Source organism: Pseudorasbora parva, chromosome 23 (genome assembly GCF_024679245.1).
Source record: "Pseudorasbora parva isolate DD20220531a chromosome 23, ASM2467924v1, whole genome shotgun sequence".
Taxonomy (NCBI): Eukaryota; Metazoa; Chordata; class Actinopteri; order Cypriniformes; family Gobionidae; genus Pseudorasbora; species Pseudorasbora parva.
Genome location: NC_090194.1, coordinates 465,001 through 486,012, shown reverse-complemented (window position 1 = coordinate 486,012; position 21,012 = coordinate 465,001). Strand labels below are relative to the sequence as shown.

Below are 21,012 nucleotides of genomic sequence, written 5' to 3'. Positions count from 1 at the left end.
CTACACAATAACACTGGACGATGATGTCACTGATGGAGACGTGCAGTGTCCTGGTTAAAACTGAGGCTCTCTGGAGTTAAACGCTCAGGATGAAGGATACAAGTCAACAACTGTATAAAGACTGTTCTAGCGGGTTTTTGGATATTTTAATAAAAATAACTCATATTGTGCCTTTAATTACAGGTTTGCATAGCATGAGAAATACTGAATGTTTTTGCACATTTATTCTCATACTACAATAATCGTGTTCACACACCACCTCTGCACTTAGGAGACGAGGACTGAGTAAATTAAAGAAACTGGCACTTGTGTTGTTGAACTAGTTAAAGTAATCTGATTATATAACTCAAGGTACCCAACACCGGTCAAAAGACTCGGACGCAGAACTGCAACTTGTTTCGTTTATTGAAATACATTGAGCACATGATATTGCAGGAGTATACATGAGATGGCAGTGAAGAGACCCTAAAAGAGGAATGAAAGTGGTACAAAACCATTCATTCATCTCGATCTCTACAGCTGGATTACAGAGAAACAAGTCACTGTTATACATTATAGCATTAACACGACCTATGATAAAAATCACATCTTAAAAAGTTTAAAAAAAAACACATTTAAAAATCATTTCATTCAGTATTTACAGGAGACTTAAGCGCTGCAGTTCATTCATCAGCTGGGGGGGGGGGGGGGGGGTCATGAGGTCAGAGGTCAAGGGATCGGGAGAGACGGCACCGGCTCCATCAGGGATACGCCGCAGAACCTGGAATACAGGAGCACCATTAGGAACCGGGAATAAACCAGAGCCAGAGGCGCACGGGACTAGTGTTATCTGGACCTCTGGTGATTTGTAATTGCAGAGTGTCTATGATCTTAATCCCGTGCGAATCGGCCATGGCTAATGTCTACAGTAAAGATTACCCCGTGAAAGACCTGCCATATTTCACTGAACACCGAGGTCCAGTGATATTAGTCCCGTGCCAATCGGCATCTGATTTGGCCAGGATTAGGCGGATCATATTTTTGCAAGATTTTGGTTTCCTGTGCATTTCCATCTTTTATGAAGAATGAAGTATTCATAGTGTGCAGTTATGAATCCACACACGGATCATACGCTCACTTTGGAATGAGTACCAATTTGTTGTTTAATATTAATATAATACTATTCTTGATGCAAAAACATAGTACAATGACATGCTGGGTTAAATGAGTGCGTTCACATTTAGCTTTGAAACTGAATCTTCTCACTCGTGATGAATTAAATCCGACTCCTGCGGTCTGAGCTCAGTTCAGTTTATTTAAAGCATCTGTTCTCTAACTGAACAAAATTATTTGTATTACTATAAAACAATACATCTGACTTTTCATACTGCTATATCTATAACAAAAACATTTACAAGTCTTGACGTCATATCTGGGAGATAAGTCAGTAAATGAGTCAAATCACAGGCTTTGCTCATCCTGTGGGAATACGGGAGTGTAACTCCCCCCCCAAAAAAAGCAGTCCCTAGATAATCCAGTGCGAATAGGGTTTATGACAATGTTACACACACACACGTTTGTTTTTGTGACATTCCATAGACGTAATGGTTTTTATAACACACCTACCCATCACAGGAAATATTCAGTATTTGCATTCCCCCCCAAAAACAAAAACTCCTCCTGTGTGATTTATAAGCCTTTTGTAAAGTGGGGCCATGGGTAATGTCCTCATATTTCACCCTCTCCTGTAATACCTGTGTCATACCCATGGCATTATACACATTTGAGTCCTCATATGTCACACACACTTACTTTGAGCTCTTGTACTTCTCCTGGATGGCCTGCTGGGGACGACTCTGAGCGCTGAGATGGAGCTTATGAAGAGCTTTCAGACACGGGCCGATCACAGACAGAGAGTATCCGGTGAAGGCATACAGGCTCTCCGGCTGCAGACAAACAGGTACAGTATTTAGGGCTTATATATATATATATATATATATAGAGACATGAAGGCGCAGCATCTGAACGGCTGTAATTCAGGAACCCTTTGGAACAGAGCCACGTCTGCTCTCGGTTTAAAGGCACGGTAGAATGCGGAGGTGAAAACGCTTTAGTTATGCAAGTTAATTTACTGTAAACTAAATCAGAAAATACATACTTAATGACCCAAGGTATGCATTTAAGGGTCAAAGTGGGTTTCAATCGTAAAAAAAAAAAAAAAAAAAACTCTTATAGGGCCACCAAATACGGACCCTTGAGACTGTTCTGACGCGTGTTGGGTCAAGAGTAGAACACATGAAGCATAGTGATACACTGCATGAGAAAACCCAAGTATGGTAATTTTACACTCATTGCATACAGTATGATGGGGTATCAATGCATTCCATATGCACCACATTTCCGTATTTCATAACATTGAGAATCATTAAAGTAAAAAAAATAAAAACGGGAAGTTAAACCTAAATCCCATTGTGTTTGCCTATACATGCAATTTTCATGTCCTTTAATTTAAACAATTGAGTCCTGTGTCAACTACAGAGGACAAATGGAGAACATTATGTTGTTTCTTAGGTTTCAAACATTGTAATGACATGGGGAAAAAATAAATAAAATTCAACAACAAAAAATGTTGGTCACAGGAGGATATAAAGAGGCACCGCCCACTAGGGGAGGGGCCTGCTAGAAGAATTTAGAGTACCGTTTCCATGGTAACAACGTCCAGTTTTTACAGGAGGGGTTAAGCTTATGACACCTAATTTATGAATGACCAATATGAAAGACGTGTTTGTATTATTAAAAATAAATAAATAAAAACTGACTGACCCACAGATCCCCGTTCAGCGTGTAGTTGGCCAGACAGAACGCAGCGGCCGCCATCTTGGAAGGCAGAAACTGCAGGAAGGGCTCCACCTCCAGCAGGCTCAGCTCTGAGAGATACTACAGCACAGAGGACAGAAATCAATATATCTGATAGATGAATAAAGCAAGTGTCCCTCTCGTGCTCACCTGGGCCAGGCTGGCGGTGCGAGCACAGATGGGCTCCTCCAGGCCGTACTGCTGCAGGAACTCATGAGCCGTGGGCGCCGTCATGTCGAACGCTAGCACTCGCAGCAGGGTCTGCTCCATCCGAAGCAGCTGAGCCTTCGAGTACGTGTCATCCGTTATATACACCAACTCCTCCACCTCCGGAGGATACACCTCCTCATATTTCCTAATCAGAGACACACGGTCAGGGGACACTTACAGACGAGCGTTGGCCTATTCCGCTTACGGCGTCCCAATCCTCTCCTGCTAGTTTAACGATGGGAAAACGGTCGCATGAGCCAAGATGGCCGCCTCTCAAAGGGCTGGTAAAACATTCTCTCAAAGGCTTGATTGTGTTTTTGGGGAGCACTGTAACGTTGCATTCATGCATTGCTTTTAAAATTTTTTTTATAAAAAGCAGTCATATTTTACCTTTATTTCCACTGCACTGTCCCTCTTTGTTTCCAGGTTCTATGAAGCCAGTCCCTCAAATACACAATGGGCTCTGATTGGTCAGCTGGCCCAGCTGTGTTCTGATTGGCTAACGGCCTAGTGCACATTTCAGAAACCCCTCCCCTTTACCGGCCGTAAAGACTGCGATCTATAGTGATCGCTACTCAATGCCAGCTTTTGTATTTTGTAGAACAATTATAGCCAAATGTCTGTCGCAAGAACCATTAACCCAGAACCAACACTACCCCTTGGCTTTACTATAGCAGCCAAAGCAAACGGAACCATGTTTGGCATGCCTGTAGATAAATAGATAAAAGCTCTAATCAAAGAATAATTTACACCAAATCCAAGTTTGCTGTTGAGATTTAAAGAAAAAAAAGAAGTGACTGTTTGTCAGATAACGTCAAGTATGAACGAGCATTTAAACTGGTTTTCAGAGCATGGCGTTATTGGTTTACTTCCTTTCTACAACATACAATGAACTATTACAGGAAAACACGGCACCAAAATAACGGGCAACAACTTGCAAGTATGATTTAAAGTTGGAACTGCTCCATCTTTCAGGACAAGCCTTGTGAATCCTGCATTCAACTCGAAGATTGTGGAAGCTTTCCTCCGTAAAATGTGCAGCACAGAGCGAGATTTGGGTAATTATGAGGGACTGAGTTAAAAAAATAAATTAACCATTGATTTATTGGTCTTACGCTGCCAGGAGCATGGCCGCCGTTCCCACCAGCTGCAGCTTGCCCCTCAGCACAGACATGCAGGAGAGGAAGCGGTCCAGGTAACCGACGGCCAGGAAAAGCGTCTCCGAGCACAGCTTGTATTCCTCTCCCACCTCCACCATCCAGTCGATGAGGACGAGCCTCATGCCGTTAGAGATGTCCGGCTGCTTCCTCATGTAGCCGGGCTTCGGCCTGTACTTCACCTGGGAAGGAGAGCGTTAGACGGGCACAGGGAAGATAAGGACGGGATGAGGAGAGCGTTAGACGGGCACAGGTAAGATAAGGACGGGATGAGGAAGGTATGGACGGACACAGGAAAGATAAGGACGGGATGAGGAAGGTATGGACGGACAGAGGCAAGATAAGGACGGGATGAGGAAGGTATGGAGGGACACAGGGAAGATAAGGACGGGATGAGGAAGGTATGGACGGACACAGGGAAGATAAGGACGGGATGAGGAAGGTATGGACGGACACAGGGAAGATAAGGACAGGATGAGGAAGGTATGGACGGACACAGGGAAGATAAGGACGGGATGAGGAAGGTATGGACGGACACAGGGAAGATAAGGACGGGATGAGGAAGGTATGGACGGACACAGGGAAGATAAGGACGGGATGAGGAAGGTATGGACGGACACAGGGAAGATAAGGACGGGATGAGGAAGGTATGGACGGACACAGGGAAGATAAGGACGGGATGAGGAAGGTATGGACGGACACAGGGAAGATAAGGACGGGATGAGGAAGGTATGGAGGGACACAGGGAAGATAAGGACGGGATGAGGAAGGTATGGAGGGACACAGGGAAGATAAGGACGGGATGAGGAAGGTATGGACGGACACAGGGAAGATAAGGACGGGATGAGGAAGGTATGGACGGACACAGGGAAGATAAGGACGGGATGAGGAAGGTATGGACGGACACAGGGAAGATAAGGACGGGATGAGGAAGGTATGGACGGACACAGGGAAGATAAGGACGGGATGAGGAAGGTATGGACGGACACAGGGAAGATAAGGACGGGATGAGGAAGGTATGGACGGACACAGGGAAGATAAGGACAGGATGAGGAAAGTATGGAGGGACACAGGGAAGATAAGGACAGGATGAGGAAGGTATGGACGGACACAGGGAAGATAAGGACAGGATGAGGAAAGTATGGAGGGACACAGGGAAGATAAGGACGGGATGAGGAAGGTATGGACGGACACAGGGAAGATAAGGACAGGATGAGGAAGGTATGGACGGACACAGGGAAGATAAGGACAGGATGAGGAAAGTATGGAGGGACACAGGGAAGATAAGGACGGGATGAGGAAGGTATGGACGGACACAGGGAAGATAAGGACAGGATGAGGAAAGTATGGAGGGACACAGGGAAGATAAGGACGGGATGAGGAAGGTATGGACGGACACAGGGAAGATAAGGACAGGATGAGGAAAGTATGGAGGGACACAGGGAAGATAAGGACAGGATGAGGAAGGTATGGAGGGACACAGGGAAGATAAGGACGGGATGAGGAAGGTATGGAGGGACACAGGGAAGATAAGGACGGGATGAGGAAGGTATGGAGGGACACAAGGAAGATAAGGACGGGATGAGGAAGGTATGGAGGGACACAGGGAAGATAAGGACGGGATGAGGAAGGTATGGACAATTTAAGCACCTAACCACAGCAAAAACATTCACTGGGAACTCATGGGCCAAGGCGGGTTTGCCAGGGCCAAATTTTAGCCCCAGTCTAGCCCTGAACCAAATAAACTTTCATTGTAAGCGCTAAATGAATCAAGCTGACTTGACGATGCTCGTACGGACCTCGCATTCCCGCAGGTATCTGTGGATGTCCTCGGCGTACTCCGGAACACACAGCACATCCTGAGGGGAAGCCGCCTCCTCCAGCAGAGAGCACATGGACGCATCCATGCAAGAGCCTAAATATTCAGAAGTACAGGTTTAGTCCATTTATCCAGCGGGTCTGATGCTATAAATATTCCGTGATACACAAAATGTTATAGCTGTGATTAAGACACTTGGGCAACAAGGGAGTCGGCCCACATCTGGAGGCAGTGTGCCAGATCTGGGCCGGATTATGCTCGGGATGTAATAAACTATCATTTGGTGGCAGTCTGGAGCCCTGCCTGTTCTCGCATACCCCTTTTCCACCAAGGCAGTGCTGGTCCGGAGCCAGAGCCTAGCTTCAAATCAGTTCTTTGAGCTTCCACAGCCAAAGCACCAGCTCTGAGCCAGGAAGAGTGCTTAAGTAGCACCAAAACATTGCTGGTCTCGAAGAACCACTTACGTCAGGCGCTGGGGGCAGGGTCAGCAAGATGAACACACTGGAGAGCCACCTTCTTAAAACAGCAGCTAATAGCGGCTGCTCGTTTGTAATCACCGGCCCGACCGCCGTATGATATCAAAGTAACAGCGAGAGCAAATGACTCTTTATGCTTTGGAAGCGCTCGTGTGGCATTTTGATATCATGCGCAGATCAGTCTGCGCAATGATGCATCTTGAACGAGCCTGGGGTGTGCGTTTCCCAGCAAAGATGACTTATACCGTGACGCGAGACCTGGCTCTGTTGTGGCTCTCAGCATGTGGAAAAAACGGTTCTTAAAAGGCTTGTCCGTCAAACTAACGGGCTCTGAACTAATACACGGTTCAATCTGGTGGAAAAGGTCATCAGTCACAGATTTTCCACGAGCGCTCCCAAACATGGGCCGGATCCGGGGAACAGTCACAGATTTAACACGAGCTCTACCGAACATGTGCCGGATCCGGGGAACAGTCACAGATTTAACCCGAGCTCTACCGAACATGTGCCGGATCCGGGGAACAGTCACAGATTTAACCCGAGCTCTACCGAACATGTGCCGGATCCGGGGAACAGTCACAGATTTAACCCGAGCTCTACCGAACATGGGCCGGATCCGGGGAACAGTCACAGATTTAACACGAGCTCTACCGAACATGTGCCGGATCCGGGGAACAGTCACAGATTTAACACGAGCTCTCCCTAACATGGGCCGGATCCGGGCAACAGTCACAGATTTAACACGAGCTCTCCCTAACATGGGCCGGATCCGGGCAACAGTCACAGATTTAACACGAGCTCTCCCTAACATGGGCCGGATCCGGGGAACAGTCACAGATTTAACACGAGCTCTCCCTAACATGGGCCGGATCCGGGGAACAGTCACAGATTTAACACGAGCTCTCCCTAACATGGGCCGGATCCGGGGAACAGTCACAGATTTAACACGAGCTCTCCCTAACATGGGCCGGATCCGGGCAACAGTCACAGATTTAACACGAGCTCTCCCTAACATGGGCCGGATCCGGGGAACAGTCACAGATTTAACACGAGCTCTCCCAAACATGGGCCGGATCCGGGCAACAGTCACAGATTTAACACGAGCTCTCCCTAACATGTGCCGGATCCGGGCAACAGTCACAGATTTAACACGAGCTCTCCCAAACATGGGCCGGATCCGGGCAACAGTCACAGATTGAACCCATCATTAGAGCAGTACCTGAGCAGAGATCCTGCACCGCATCATCCAGCAGCTGCAGCTCTGAGGGCAGCAGGAATGAGGAAGGATTGGCTGACCGCAGTTCTGAGGACCGATTGGCTGACCGCAGTTCTGAGGACCGATTGGCTGACCGCAGTTCTGAGGACCGATTGGCTGACCGCAGCTCCAGCTCAGTCACATGATCAGCACATGCAGCGGTCCTGCTGATGTCATGAAGAGCCGGCTCAAGTTTGGAGGACACCTTTAGGAAAGCACAGTCACTCACTTTTGGATAAAAGCATCTGCTAAAGTATTAAAGTGAAAGTGTGAGTTTGAGAAAGCGCGAGCACATGTAGGGTTGTGCCAGCATGTGGAAGTGTGTGTGTGTGTGTGTTTGTGTGTGACTGATTAGTTGTGGGAGCAAGAAAGTGAGAGTCTGTAAAAGAGCATGTGTGGGTGGGTGTTAGAGTGAGTGTGTATGTATGAGAGCGTGAGTGAGTGAACGAGTGTGAGAATAAGTGTGAGTCTGTCATGGGCGTAGATTACGCGGGGGACGCGGGGGACGTGTCCCCCTCACTTTTAATAAAATGTATTTTCGTCCCCCGCACTTTTACTGGGACTCACCGATCCGCTCCGAGCGGGATTCGAACCGGTGTTACCCTGTGCGGGGACGGACAAGTTAACAGGAACGCTAACGACAGCCTTCTCTAAACTCGGTTTGTAGCGCGCTTCTTGAGGTCAGGGGCAAGTGTATTTACATAGAAACCAATGTGAATACATCAAGATTTAAACTCAGAGACAAAAAATTATCTATGCATGACCTGTAATTTTTTCCGAATCTTAATATGAGGAGGGCACTCACAGAAAGTCAAAAAGTGGATTCGTAATACCCTGTCAAGCTGCTGAAGGAAAACAATCGTTATGAGATTAAACGTGACGACGACAATCAGACGAGTGCGACAATATATGCTTTATGTGTGTTTTTTTAAGTCATCTCAATGTAGGCTATTTATTGACAATAAAGTATCATATGAATAATGCAGCTTTTTTAATGTTTAGTATTCTGCTCACCACGGCTGCATTTATGTAATCGAAAATAGTTAAAACAGTAATATTTTGAACATTATTACAAATTAAAACCGCTTTTTTCCCTATGTGAATATATAGTAATGTATTCCTGTGATCAAAGCTGAATTTATCATCATTACTCCAGTCTTCAGTGTCACATGATCCTTCACTACTCATTCTCAGATGAGGATTTCATAATCAAGAAACATTTATGATTATTATCTGTGATGAAAACAGTTCCCAAAATGTTGTGGAAACCATGATAGCCTACATGTTATTTTTCAGGATTCTTTAATGAATAGAAAGTTCAATGGACAGCATTTATTTGCATTTATTAAATCAATTATCTAATTTGTAATATTAAAAATATCCCTTGTGATCAATTTAATGCATGTCTGATCAATAAAAGTATTAATTTCTCTCTTTTTAAATTTTACCACAGATGTTTAGAAAATTAAGCATCACCATGAGCAGCACAACTGATAATAATCCTAAATGTGTGTTGATGATCAGACCCTCATATGGGAATGATTAGTGAAGGATCACTGAAGACTGGAGTAATGATGATAAATTCAGCTTTGATCACAGGAATAAATTACATTTTACGATATCTTCACATAGAGAACAGATGAGTTACATCAGAATATGTATATATTTTTTTACATTGCATAAAATCTATGGAGTCTTAATGCAGAAGTGTTTGTAGTATATAAACCAATCATAAAATTGGCAAAAAAAAATAGGAGAATAGGAGAATAATATTATAGATATTAATTATTGGTTATTGTTCACCATTGTATTTGATATCTTGCCCAATTAAAAGCAAGAGATGCGATAAATTATATTGGTCCAAAAAAAAAGAAAAAAAAATGGTACACGATCCGTTCCACCTGCACGATCCGTTCTACGCATGCGTAGTAGACTCTTTAGAAAATGCGCATGCGCAAATGAAAATACTGTTTTGCAACGATTTACGACACTGCACGATCTGTTCCACGCATGCGCATATTTATACCACGAGACTTTCATTCACTCACAGCAAAAGAAAAGAGAAGCGTCTGGCTGCAGACTATGGGCGATTTTTTTTTTTTTTTAATGTTTATTATTATTGTTGTTAATTACAAAGTATGACTATGGGCGAGTGGAGCATGTATGAGTATGAGCTCGGTGGGAGGGTTTGGGGTCAAATCATTGAAAATCATAAAATCATTGGCCAGAGGTTACCATCTTGTCATCATGTGCCTTGGAGATATTGGCTGATTGGACTGCTGTCAAGTTTAATACCACTGCCCCCCGCAAATCATCCACTCAGCAACAACTCGGCAACAAAGTAAGCCTATTTCCAGAGGTGAGTAACTTTTTATTTTTGCACAAACTGTTTAAATATTATAACTAACTTCACGACTAAAAAAGAAATCTAATAAAAATAAAGTGATAAGGCCTAGATGACACTGACAACAGAGGTTACATTGATTACATGATTTTATAAAGTTGTGAAGGAATGACAGTAGCATGTAATATTTTCTGACAGGATTTGGTGTCAGAGAAGGGTTTCTGACAGAAATTTGTTTTTTTAAAGTAATTGTTCACCTTATTTCATATTGCATACATGATTTTTATAAAGTTGTGAAGAAATGACAGTAGCATGTAATATTTTCTGACAGGATTTGGTGTCAGAGAAGGGTTTCTGACAGAAATTTGTTTTTTTTAAAGTAATTGTTCACCTTATTTCATATTGCATACATGATTTTTATAAAGTTGTGAAGAAATGACAGTAGCATGTAATATTTTCTGACAGGATTTGGTGTCAGAGAAGGGTTTCTGACAGAAAAAAAAAAAATTTTCTTATAGAATGAAAATGGAGTTCCAGAGGAAAAACAGAGAAGTTTGCCCTTTACGATGCCGTTCAGCGATATTTGGTTTACGGGCTAGTGGATGCAGCGTTGAAGAAGAAGGTCTCACGCATGGCTAAAATTTTTGCTATAAGTTAAGAGGTAAGTGAGTGGAGACGGGTAGCAGCAGCTAGGAGTAATGGGCGGAATAGTAATTTTAGGAATATCTATTTTAAAGTCAGTCCAAAATGAAATAGAAAAAGGGCAATACAAAAAATAAATGTTTAATATCTTCAAGTGATGTGTTACAAAAAGTGCATTCATTTTGTAAAAACATTGTTTGTCTATCACAGAAAGTCATTATTTTTCTCTTTAACAGTATGCCCTCTGCATCTGTACTGGTGCCATGTTTCACTTTTTGGATGTAAGTTGTAGTTCATGTAATGTATGTATCCAAGAATGTTAAAAAACAAACAATGCAAGACTCCAATATTACATGTATATTACAGACTGACATACCATCTATTCGGAAGTGGTGGTGTCTCCAGATCCTGGAGAAATTCTCGATCGCAAGGTAGGACACATTTCAAGCACTAAAACATTGCTTGCAATGTCTGCTTTACAATTGTGCTGCATTAACAGTACCATACTTTTAAATAGGCATGGGCAGAACTTAGGGCAGCGCTTTGCCTTCTGGACAGAGGAGGCAGAACAACTGATGGCAGGCACCCTACCACCTATTTACAGCCTTTATCGACCCCAAATAGTCAAGGTATGGCCAAACTAACCAGACAACCATTTCCACGTATGCATTCTATATAGGTAGGTCTCCAAAAATTAGAATATTTTGGAAAAGTGTGTGAATTACTGAATTAAATGTAAAACTTGAAACGGATACATTATATAGATGTATACAAAATGCTACATCATGTGATATATTCAAAAATAGAAGATCGTAACAAACAGTCAAATGGATTTATAATTTAATTAAATTACTTATTTAATAACCAAATATAACCTGTAATACAACACGAACCCCGCCTCAGATCTGTTATTCAGAATGTGTGGACGCACTTCCAAGAACAACGTGCTGAAGCGTCACCTCAACCCAATTAATTCAAAACGATTTATTAAAATATTGTTTTTATTAATGTTATGTAATGTGACAGTCCCAATCATAGTTATTATTAGTCGTGCGTTGCTGTTTGAACTGCGCGAGCTGAAGCGGATGCGCTGAATTAACACCGGTAAGTTAGGCAAGGTAAGGCACTGAATCTCTTTGTTAGCGCATTATTTAACTAAGCTTCCTATATGAGATTAATCAGATTTATATAAAGTTAAAATATTACAAATTATATCTACACAAAATTTTGCGAATGCACAAGTGAACTTGAATTGAGTTGCTGATATTCATATTCAGAATGGGAGACGCGTACACACGCTCCTCCTAGAACGCTCTTAACACGGCACCTTAACCCAATGACTTTACAACCATTTATTAAAATAGTGTTCTCATTTCTGGTATATAATATGATAGTCCCAATCATAGTTATTATGCATTGCTCTGTATGCGCTAAAGCAGAAGCACTGAATGAAAACCGGTAGCCATCACTGACTGAAGCCACTTGCTAGTGCGTTTTATTTCACTAAAAGAAACGCATCCTGATTCATCACATATATAACGTTACAAAATAAATGTAATATTTCAAATTACTTCAGCACAATCTGATGCGAATGCACAAGTGCACTTGAACTAAGTTACATGCGCGAGTCAGAATGCGTGACTCATGTTGTGCATGTGCTCTTCCTGGATCAATGCAATGAAACACACGGCAAATAAACCCAAATAATTAACAATCACAATGTTTTATTACACTAGTGTTCTCATTAATGTTGTGTAATATGACAGTCCCAATAATAGTCATTATTAGCTGTGCATTGCTGTTAGAGCTGAAGCTGATCACCACCATGCTTTAACTACCGCCTCTAACGTTAATGATTAACCAAATGCATCCTTATGAGATAAATCAGCTATAGATAGGCCTGCACAATATAAACACAATATTACAACTTACATTTGCACAAAACAAAAGGCTGCGACTGCACATGCAAACTTGCAGTCATGATGAAGGAGTAACTCCAGCTGTAAAATGGTCCCAAATAGAACTGGGGCACGCTCGCATCATTTTTCCTCCCGTTTTGCGGTTGAGCAGCACGCACGCGCATGACCCTGCTTAATCGATGATCGATAAGTATTATCGATCAAATGTCTTATCGACAATTAATCGATCATCGATTAATCGTTGACATCCCTAATGTACACCAATAATGCGCTTTTTTCCAATGATCAGAGTAAAGAGTTAATCGCAGTAAAATGTTTACATGACTGGAGCAAACCTCTTCACTCCTACATGCAGTTTTTATTTTCGTATTATTTACACATAGCCCAATGCAGAACACAAATGATGAACTAATATACTGTCCACTGTTTTAATTTACGGACGTTAAATAATAAATAGGTTCTTATGGACGTATTTTGTTATTCTGTGCTGTGATGAAGACAGAAATATTATGTCGGTGACTGTAACAGTTTTATACACTACTGTCACGTTATCTGAGCTGTTTCTGGATAAAGGCAGACTGCTGCCGATTAATTGACAGTGAGTCGTGTTGACAGAGTTCAGGGAAAACGTCCTAATTTCTGTAATTAAATTTTTGTTTATTTTTGGTTGTATGTGCTATTCTAATTTTGTGAGATACTGAATTTGGGGTTTTCTTTAGATATAAGCTGTAGTAATCAAAATGAACATGCATAATATAAATATTTCACATAGTGTCTAATGAATTTACATAACGTATGAGATTCACGTTGTAAATTTGAATTATTGAAACTTACACAATATTCAAATTTTGTGAGACCTACCTGTATTTACTTTGTGCATGTTATGGTTTATTTGAGCTAGAAGATGCTTTTGTCCAAAGTGGCTTACAAATAAAAACAGTACAAAGGTTCGCAATTAATAGCCTAATGAAAATACAATATAAAAGCATAAAAAAACCATAACTAATAATAACTATTTAATTTATGCTGAAAATATGTCTTAAGGCCCCTTTTGAAAGACCCAAAACATCTTATGTTGTATTAATGGTATTTTACTTTGTCATAGGAGGAACAAGTAGAAGTGGAGGAGCTGCCCCTCACATTGAAACATATGTACCAGGCAGAATTCATTGTGAGGAACAGTGTTGGGCTTTTCACTGGCCAGGTGCAAGAACCAAAATACATGTCCATGGATCATGATGAACGAAGGAAAGCATGGAGGGAGCTGGAGTTGATGAACTGTGATGCCATGGAGCCTTTTACGTTTATTTTTGAAAACCTCCAGGACATGGAAACATTCATGATAATTTGCAAAGACACCCTCAACCTGAGAGTAAATGCTGGAGTTGGGGTGCACAGTCACCCATATACATTTTGTTAGTGTGGGTGTATCTGGGTGACTGTGCACCCCACACTCTGCGTGAGAGGGAGAGAGTGTGTGTGTGGGAGACGGAGGGAGAGAGACATATGTATGTGTGTGTGTGTGTGTGTGTGTGTGTATTTGTACTCATAAATAAAACTTCTGTGTGAACAAATGCTTCTTTCAAGTCATTTACACATAAAATGTACACTTTTTTTTTTTTCATTTACACTTAATTAATTCATAAAACAACAATATTATTATTGTTTTCATTTTAATTTAGTTTCTATTAAATTTACCACAAATTCTACAGTACAACAGTGATATATTTCTCAAGTAAAACCGAGCTTTAATTTTGACGAGTTGCCGTGAATATACCTCTTAGTTTCTGCGTGATTATGATATGACGGTGGTTTTTCTCAAATGAAACGGTGAAACGCAGATGAAGTGACTCTCAGAGTGGCTCTGGAGATGACGGATATGCCTTTATGTCCTCGTATGAGATGGAATCACACGACTGTCAAGCTCAATTCTTTGTAGGCCTATGGGTTTGAGGTAAACTGCGGATCAGCGCCATTCATACCCACACACACAGGAGTCAGGAGGACACTCAGGATTCGTAGCATAAATATTTTTTTTTTTGCTGTTTAATATTCACATAAACTAGTCTATATCACCAGATGCGGTAGGGTATTATGTCCCTTGTCTTCTGTAAACAACATTGAAGGGATTATTTTCCTCATTTAGATTATATAGATATCCTATATAGATCCATACTAATACAAAATTACTCAATTTAAAGGTTAACTATTAGCAGATATTAATTTTAAAAAACGGCACAAACCGTCTTTGACGGTTGATCATACGTTCATGTAACGACTCACGTCCTTTGCTATTTATTTTGTGTTACATTTAAAAGCATCAAAATAGACATGCTGTTAAATGTAACACAAATATGACGCAAATTGTGCCGCCTTGCCGTCAAGTGTTTCATTTGTACCGATAGTGTAGGAAAACCGTGACGTTTTCTACTACGTAATTATGCGCATGCGTAGAACGGATCGTGCAGGTGGAACGGATCGTGTACCGACACCCCTCACTTCTGAAAAGATGGCTACGCCCCTGGAGTCTGTAATGAAGCATGTAAGTGTGTTTAAGAGTGAGTGTATGTGAGTATGTGTATGAGTATGCTAGCAAGTGTGTGAGTGTGTCAGTGTGAGAAAGGGAGTCTGTGAGCGAGCATGTGTGAGTGTGTGAGTCCTGACACCGACCTGGTCACACACTCGGTAGTTCTGGTCATACTCGGTCAGAGGCGCGAGCACGGCTCTCTCTCCGGGCTTGTGCACGCGCAGGACACCGGCTCTTCCCAAAATATTCTCCTGGAGACCGGAGAGAGGAGCGAAGCTGCGGGACGCCATCTTTATCTCTGGAGACATTGCATTCAACATCACTGCAAATCATAAACATCAGTATAAACCATTAAACTATCCGACACTAACCTGTGAACGCGCGGCTCAAGTGTGTGAATGCGCCTGTCTCTCCGAGCCCTTTATACGCGCGTGTCCGTGACCCACACACACACACAGGTGATTAAAACACTCAAATCTGCTGCTCTTCACAGGTGTCGCTAATAAACGCGCATCTTGTTCTGGGTTCGTCACGTGACCGCGTGACCATGGAAACCGACACCGGATCGATAATAAACATGAACACTTTTACACACACACGTGTTTCTGAACGATATAATGAACGATTCCATAACAGGAACAATTATGTGTGATAACTTTATGACATGGTCATTTTTGCTCTCGTATTTTATCTAAATACACACAATAAAAATGCCATTTTTGCTAAATTTGACTTGATTGTAAATTATGCAAAATAAAATATATATTGTATTCAATTACAGTTTTTTTCAACTGCTTACATTTTCCAAAGGTTTCCTCTTTTTTTCAAAACTTAACACACAAATTCAAGAATTCCACACACAAGATGCAAAATGCCTCACATCTCTTTCAAAATGAAACAACACAGTCAAAATATCACAAACATATTTCAAAAGCAAACATTTGTCTTACGTTGTAAACACCTTTACCATAATGTTATATTTTTGATTATGTCATATACACACTGTTATTCAAAACCTAAAGCTCTTCTTTTAAAAGCTCACATGTACATGAACGAATGTAATTGGGAGAGAGCTGTTGAATATATAAAGTAAAAACAAAAGCAAAATTAAAGCCAAACTTTTTATTTATGTTTTTATTTGTTTTGCTCTTTGTGGTTGTAAATGTAGTATTAGTGTACACAGTTTGAAAAGAAAAAAAACCCTTCAAAAATATGTAGTGTTGTAGCATGTAGTGACCAAACATAATGTGTGTGCTTGCATGTGGAGATGGTTGGGTGTATCTAGGCTCCATCTCTCCTCCGGGCTGGGTCCGGCCACAATACTTCATCCACGTCACATGCTATATTCCCTCTTGCCAGACACCGTGGAAAGAACCTTCTTGTCTGGCGTATCCAACCTTGGATGGAGGCAGCATCAGTGTCTCCACAACTCCTCTTACTCTGTCTGCATTGTTTGCATCCATTGTCCAAAAGCTATTACTTGACCTTTGGCCTATTTATAGGCCACTACTAAAGTTATGATTGCTTGTTGTTACAGTTTTTTTCAACTGCTTACACACAAAATTGTTACTTGTCACACAATTTTTAAAACCTGACACTCAAACACCAGATCCACACACTAAATCTGCAAAACCATACACTATTTTTTGGCCTTTTACTCAGTTTTCAATTTCATTACAGTTTTTTTCAGTCGCTAACAAGCACTTACCCATACATCAAATAATTTCTCTAAACTCTTAACACAGACTTACACCTACAAAACACAATTGGCCAAATGGATAATTTTATTCTCAATAACACATTTTGTTAAATATATACTAACTCTTCATTTCAAAACAGAACACATCTTTCTCTGCACACACTAACTTTACCAAAACACTGGAAATCGGACTCAAAATGGAATTATTCTGTCAAAGAATAACACTTGTTTTCACTTCACAAGGTACATGCAGTCAATTAAAGTATACCAGGTTTCAAAATTCTGGCTATTGTTAACATTACAAAGACTGCATAGACTTTTATGTTTCAATTTTACAGGTATTTGCATGCAAAACATGCAATCCTCCGTTTTGCACTAAATATCTTGGTTGGGAACTGTATGTCCACATGTACAGTAATGTTCACATTCAAAAGCATTCTAGTAAAAAACAAATCAGTTTTTTTTTCTTTACTATTTACTACAGGAGATAAAGTAGATACAACGTATGATAGAACAGAAAAAAGTTTTACAGTATTGCTTGCAGTGAACAAAATTAACACACAAGAACATTTTGAACAAAGAAAAAAATAAGCACAAAATTACTGTATCTAATCTCTGCGATCTTCAGGGTTAGGCCACATGTTTTCATCAACATCACATCTGATATTATCCAAGTCGATGCACCTGGGATAAGACCACTTGGTATGTCGGATCCACCCTTAGCAATTACAAACTGTGATGTCCCTGCAGCCAGCATCCATGGCTTCAAGGAGGGACATCTGGTCATGTGGCTGATGGTCATAAACCTTCCATCTCCATGCACAAAAGATCTCCTCTATGGGGTTGAGGAAAGGTAGGGCTCCTTGACTCTCTCACTGTTCCTCTCAAAGGGAACAGTGTAGAGCTGCTTCATTCGCACTCAGTGTTTGGACAATGCCCGCGTAATGGTTGTGAGGCTAATGCTATCGATATTGTCAAAAATCTCATGGTCCTCCACAATTCTAGTTTGAATATCTTGCGGTTTTATTGCATTATTTTCAAGAACCATGTGGCATGCTCTTGATCATTATTGAGGAGCTTTCCTCTTCTCCCAGAGGGTGGAAGACGTTGTTTTCTTTAGAGGGACAAAATATTCTACATATGCATCACTGTATGACCTTATTGACATGTCAATTGAGAATGGAATTATTATCAGCTGAGATATATTATTTTTGAACTGATATCATTGCAGAAGCAAGGGTTTTTATACTGTATCTAAGGTTTGGAATATTGTTTTTACTATTGTGGGATGTTGTGTGTTAGCATTCGCAAATACAACAAAAACAATCCATCATTTTGTTGGGAGGTAAAGCTTGTCTGTTAAGAAAATATAAGCATTGTGGAAATGTGTTCACTAACTGCATATTGTGTGAAAACGACATGAAATGTGTGAAAGGTATGGCCACAAAAGACTGATGCTGTGCTAATTGTGTTTAGAGTTTTGAAAATGTGACAACTGATTGTCCATCCAAGGTTGGATACGCCATACAAGAAGGTTCTTTCCACGGTGTCTGGCAAGAGGGAATATAGCATGTGACGTGGATGAAGTATTGCGTGTGTGTGTGTGTGTGTGTGTGTGTGTGTTGTGTGTATGAGAGAGAGAGAGAGAGAGAGAGAGAGAGAGAGAGAGAGAGAGAGAGAGAGAGAGAGAGAGAGAGAGAGAGAGTGGTGTGTGTGTGTGTGTGTGTGTGTGTGTGTGTGTGTGTGTGTGTGTGTGTGTGTGTTGTGTGTATGAGAGAGAGAGAGAGAGAGAGAGAGAGAGAGAGAGAGAGAGAGAGTGGTGTGTGTGTGTGTGTGTGTGTGTGTGTGTGTGTGTGTGTGTGTGTGTGTGTGTGTGTTGTGTGTATGAGAGAGAGAGAGAGAGAGAGAGAGAGAGAGAGTGGTGTGTGTGTGTGTGTGTGTGTGTGTGTGTGTGTGTGTGTGTGTGTGTGTGTGTGTGTGTGTGTGTGTGTGTGTGTGTGTGTGTGTGTGTGTGTGTGTGTGTGTGTGTGTGTGTTGTGTGTATGAGAGAGAGAGAGAGAGAGAGAGAGAGAGAGAGTGGTGTGTGTGTGTGTGTGTGTGTGTGTGTGTGTGTGTGTGTGTGTGTGTGTGTGTGTGTGTGTGTGTGTGTGTGTGTGTGTGTGTGTGTGTGTGTGTTGTGTGTATGAGAGAGAGAGAGAGAGAGAGAGAGAGAGTGGTGTGTGTGTGTGTGTGTGTGTGTGTGTGTGTGTGTGTGTGTGTGTGTGTGTGTGTGTGTGTGTGTGTGTGTGTGTGTGTGTGTGGTGTGTGTGTGTGTGTGTGCGGCAGACGGCACTGGGTCTCTGCCCTTTTATTATCGTGCAGTATTGCATCTGACCAGCAGCCGAGTTAAAGCCAAACTCTTCCAGTTCTCAGAGATGTGCTGAAGTGGTGATGCCAAGGCCACATTCCCCCGTGTGCTGACAAACGTCTGCAGATGTGACGAGTTTAACCTGTTCCTGCTGAACTGCTGGAGCTGCGTTAGTTAAACAAATGAGTGATTAAATAAACATTTGTTTTATATAGAGATCTACAGAGAGACTGTTCCCAGGTCTTTTATGGTTGTGGCTCAAGACTTTTCTTCAAGACATCTGTCAATCATCCTCCCTCCCTTCTTTCTTTCTTTCTTTCTTTCTTTCCTAAACCTCATTTTTTTTAAAAGTGCTCCAAGGCCACAGGGTCATGGGCGGCCAAGGCTCATTGATGACCGTGGGGAGCGAAGGCTGGCCCGTGGGGTCCGATCAAACAGACGAGCTACTGGAGCTCAAACTGCTCCAGAAGTTAATGCTGGTTCTGATAGAAAGCTGTCAGAATACACAGAGCAGCTCAGTTTGAGGCGTATGGACCAGTCAGGGTGACCTCTGACCCCTGACCCCGCCGAAAGCACCAACAGTGGCACGTGAGCATCAGAACTGGACCACGGAGCAATGGAAGAAGGTGGCCTGGTCTGAGGAATCACGTGTTCTTTTACATCACGTGGATGGCCGGGTGTGTGTGTGTGTGTGTGTGTGTGGCTTACCTGAGGAACACATGGCCCCAGGATGCACTATGGGAAAGATCTGTGGGATGAGCCGAACAAACAAGTCCGATCTATGGAGGACTCACCTTGCAACTTACAGGACTTAAAGGATCTGCTGCTAACATCTTGGTGCCAGATACCACAGCACACCTTCTAGTGGAGTCCATCAGAGTCGGGTCCGCACAACATTAGGAATGTTATCTCTGATCTTACATTTATTACACTAATCTCAATTCAGCTGCAACGTATAATAATTATTATTCTGCTATTTATATTATTATAGAATAGCTATTTTAGTTGTTTTTGCTCATATCTCTGTGTATGAATGTATATTTCTGTATGTCCGTCCTCTGTCAGAGCACCAGGAGTCCTCAGAGAGTGGGATTAACATGCAAAGAGCATCATCTCAGCTGAACACAGGAACAGAAGGAGCCGACATGCTCCGCTGCGTAACCCTTCCCAAAGTGCCTGGAGAATTCCGGATAATCCTGACTGACACGAGGCTCTTCCGACATTAAACCAGCAGACCCGGAGCGAGCGCATTCGTTATCAGTCCATCCCTTTCCTCCTGAAGTTAACTCAGATCAAACACGGGAACAGAGGACCCAAAGCTGGGCTGAATCACGCCATCCCGGGAATAACAAACATTCTGCCATTTTTACAGTTTATGGATTAGAGGAAAAAACATCCTTATCGAAATCCAGCAGCGTTCACTCATGAGCCTCGGCGCCGGCATTAGCTGGAGCAATTACAAAGACCCAGAGGACTCCGGAAGAGTACCCACAATGCCCCTGGGCATCCGGGCTGCGGTGGAACGCCGCCATTAAACGCCTAAAAGCAGAACGTGTCCTCTAACTCCGTCCCGGCACACTTCATGACACTCGCATCAATGTTAAACACACAAAACGCCCCTCTGGTGAACATAAAACAAGTTTAAAGCACTGGCAAATGTGTTACTGTAAAAAATGATCTCAGGTTTAATGGTCAAAGACTCTCTACAGCGGGAAAAACTCTCATCTAAATCCAGCGGGACATTCCTCAGGACAACACTCTCACCCTTCGCAGTGAATAAAC

General features: G+C 42.2%; 1 protein-coding gene across 1 annotated transcript; it reads right to left on the bottom strand.

Moving 5' to 3' along the window:
- Positions 1-387: 387 nt before the first annotated feature.
- Positions 388-15,714, bottom strand: ccna1 (cyclin A1). The gene is made up of 9 exons (XM_067433401.1): positions 15,556-15,714; positions 15,328-15,482; positions 7,717-7,957; positions 6,002-6,117; positions 4,161-4,384; positions 2,986-3,190; positions 2,803-2,916; positions 1,792-1,925; positions 388-760 (listed from the first exon to the last, which is right to left on the bottom strand). The coding sequence occupies exons 2-9, from the start codon at positions 15,472-15,474 to the stop codon at positions 709-711; spliced, it is 1,233 nt and encodes a 410-aa protein (XP_067289502.1). The 5' UTR covers positions 15,475-15,482; positions 15,556-15,714; the 3' UTR covers positions 388-708.
- Between the last annotated feature and the right edge of the window lie 5,298 nt (positions 15,715-21,012).

Excerpts from the sequence above, each read along its gene's own strand:
- ccna1 (XM_067433401.1), bottom strand. The coding sequence starts at position 15,474 with ATGGCGTCCCGCAGCTTCGCTCCTCTCTCCGGTCTCCAGGAGAATATT. Across the intron at positions 4,385-6,001 it reads GATACCTGCGGGAATGCGAG|GTGAAGTACAGGCCGAAGCC; the intron begins GTCCGTACGAGC and ends TCTCCTTCCCAG. Across the intron at positions 761-1,791 it reads GAGAAGTACAAGAGCTCAAA|GTTCTGCGGCGTATCCCTGA; the intron begins GTAAGTGTGTGT and ends CCTGTATTCCAG.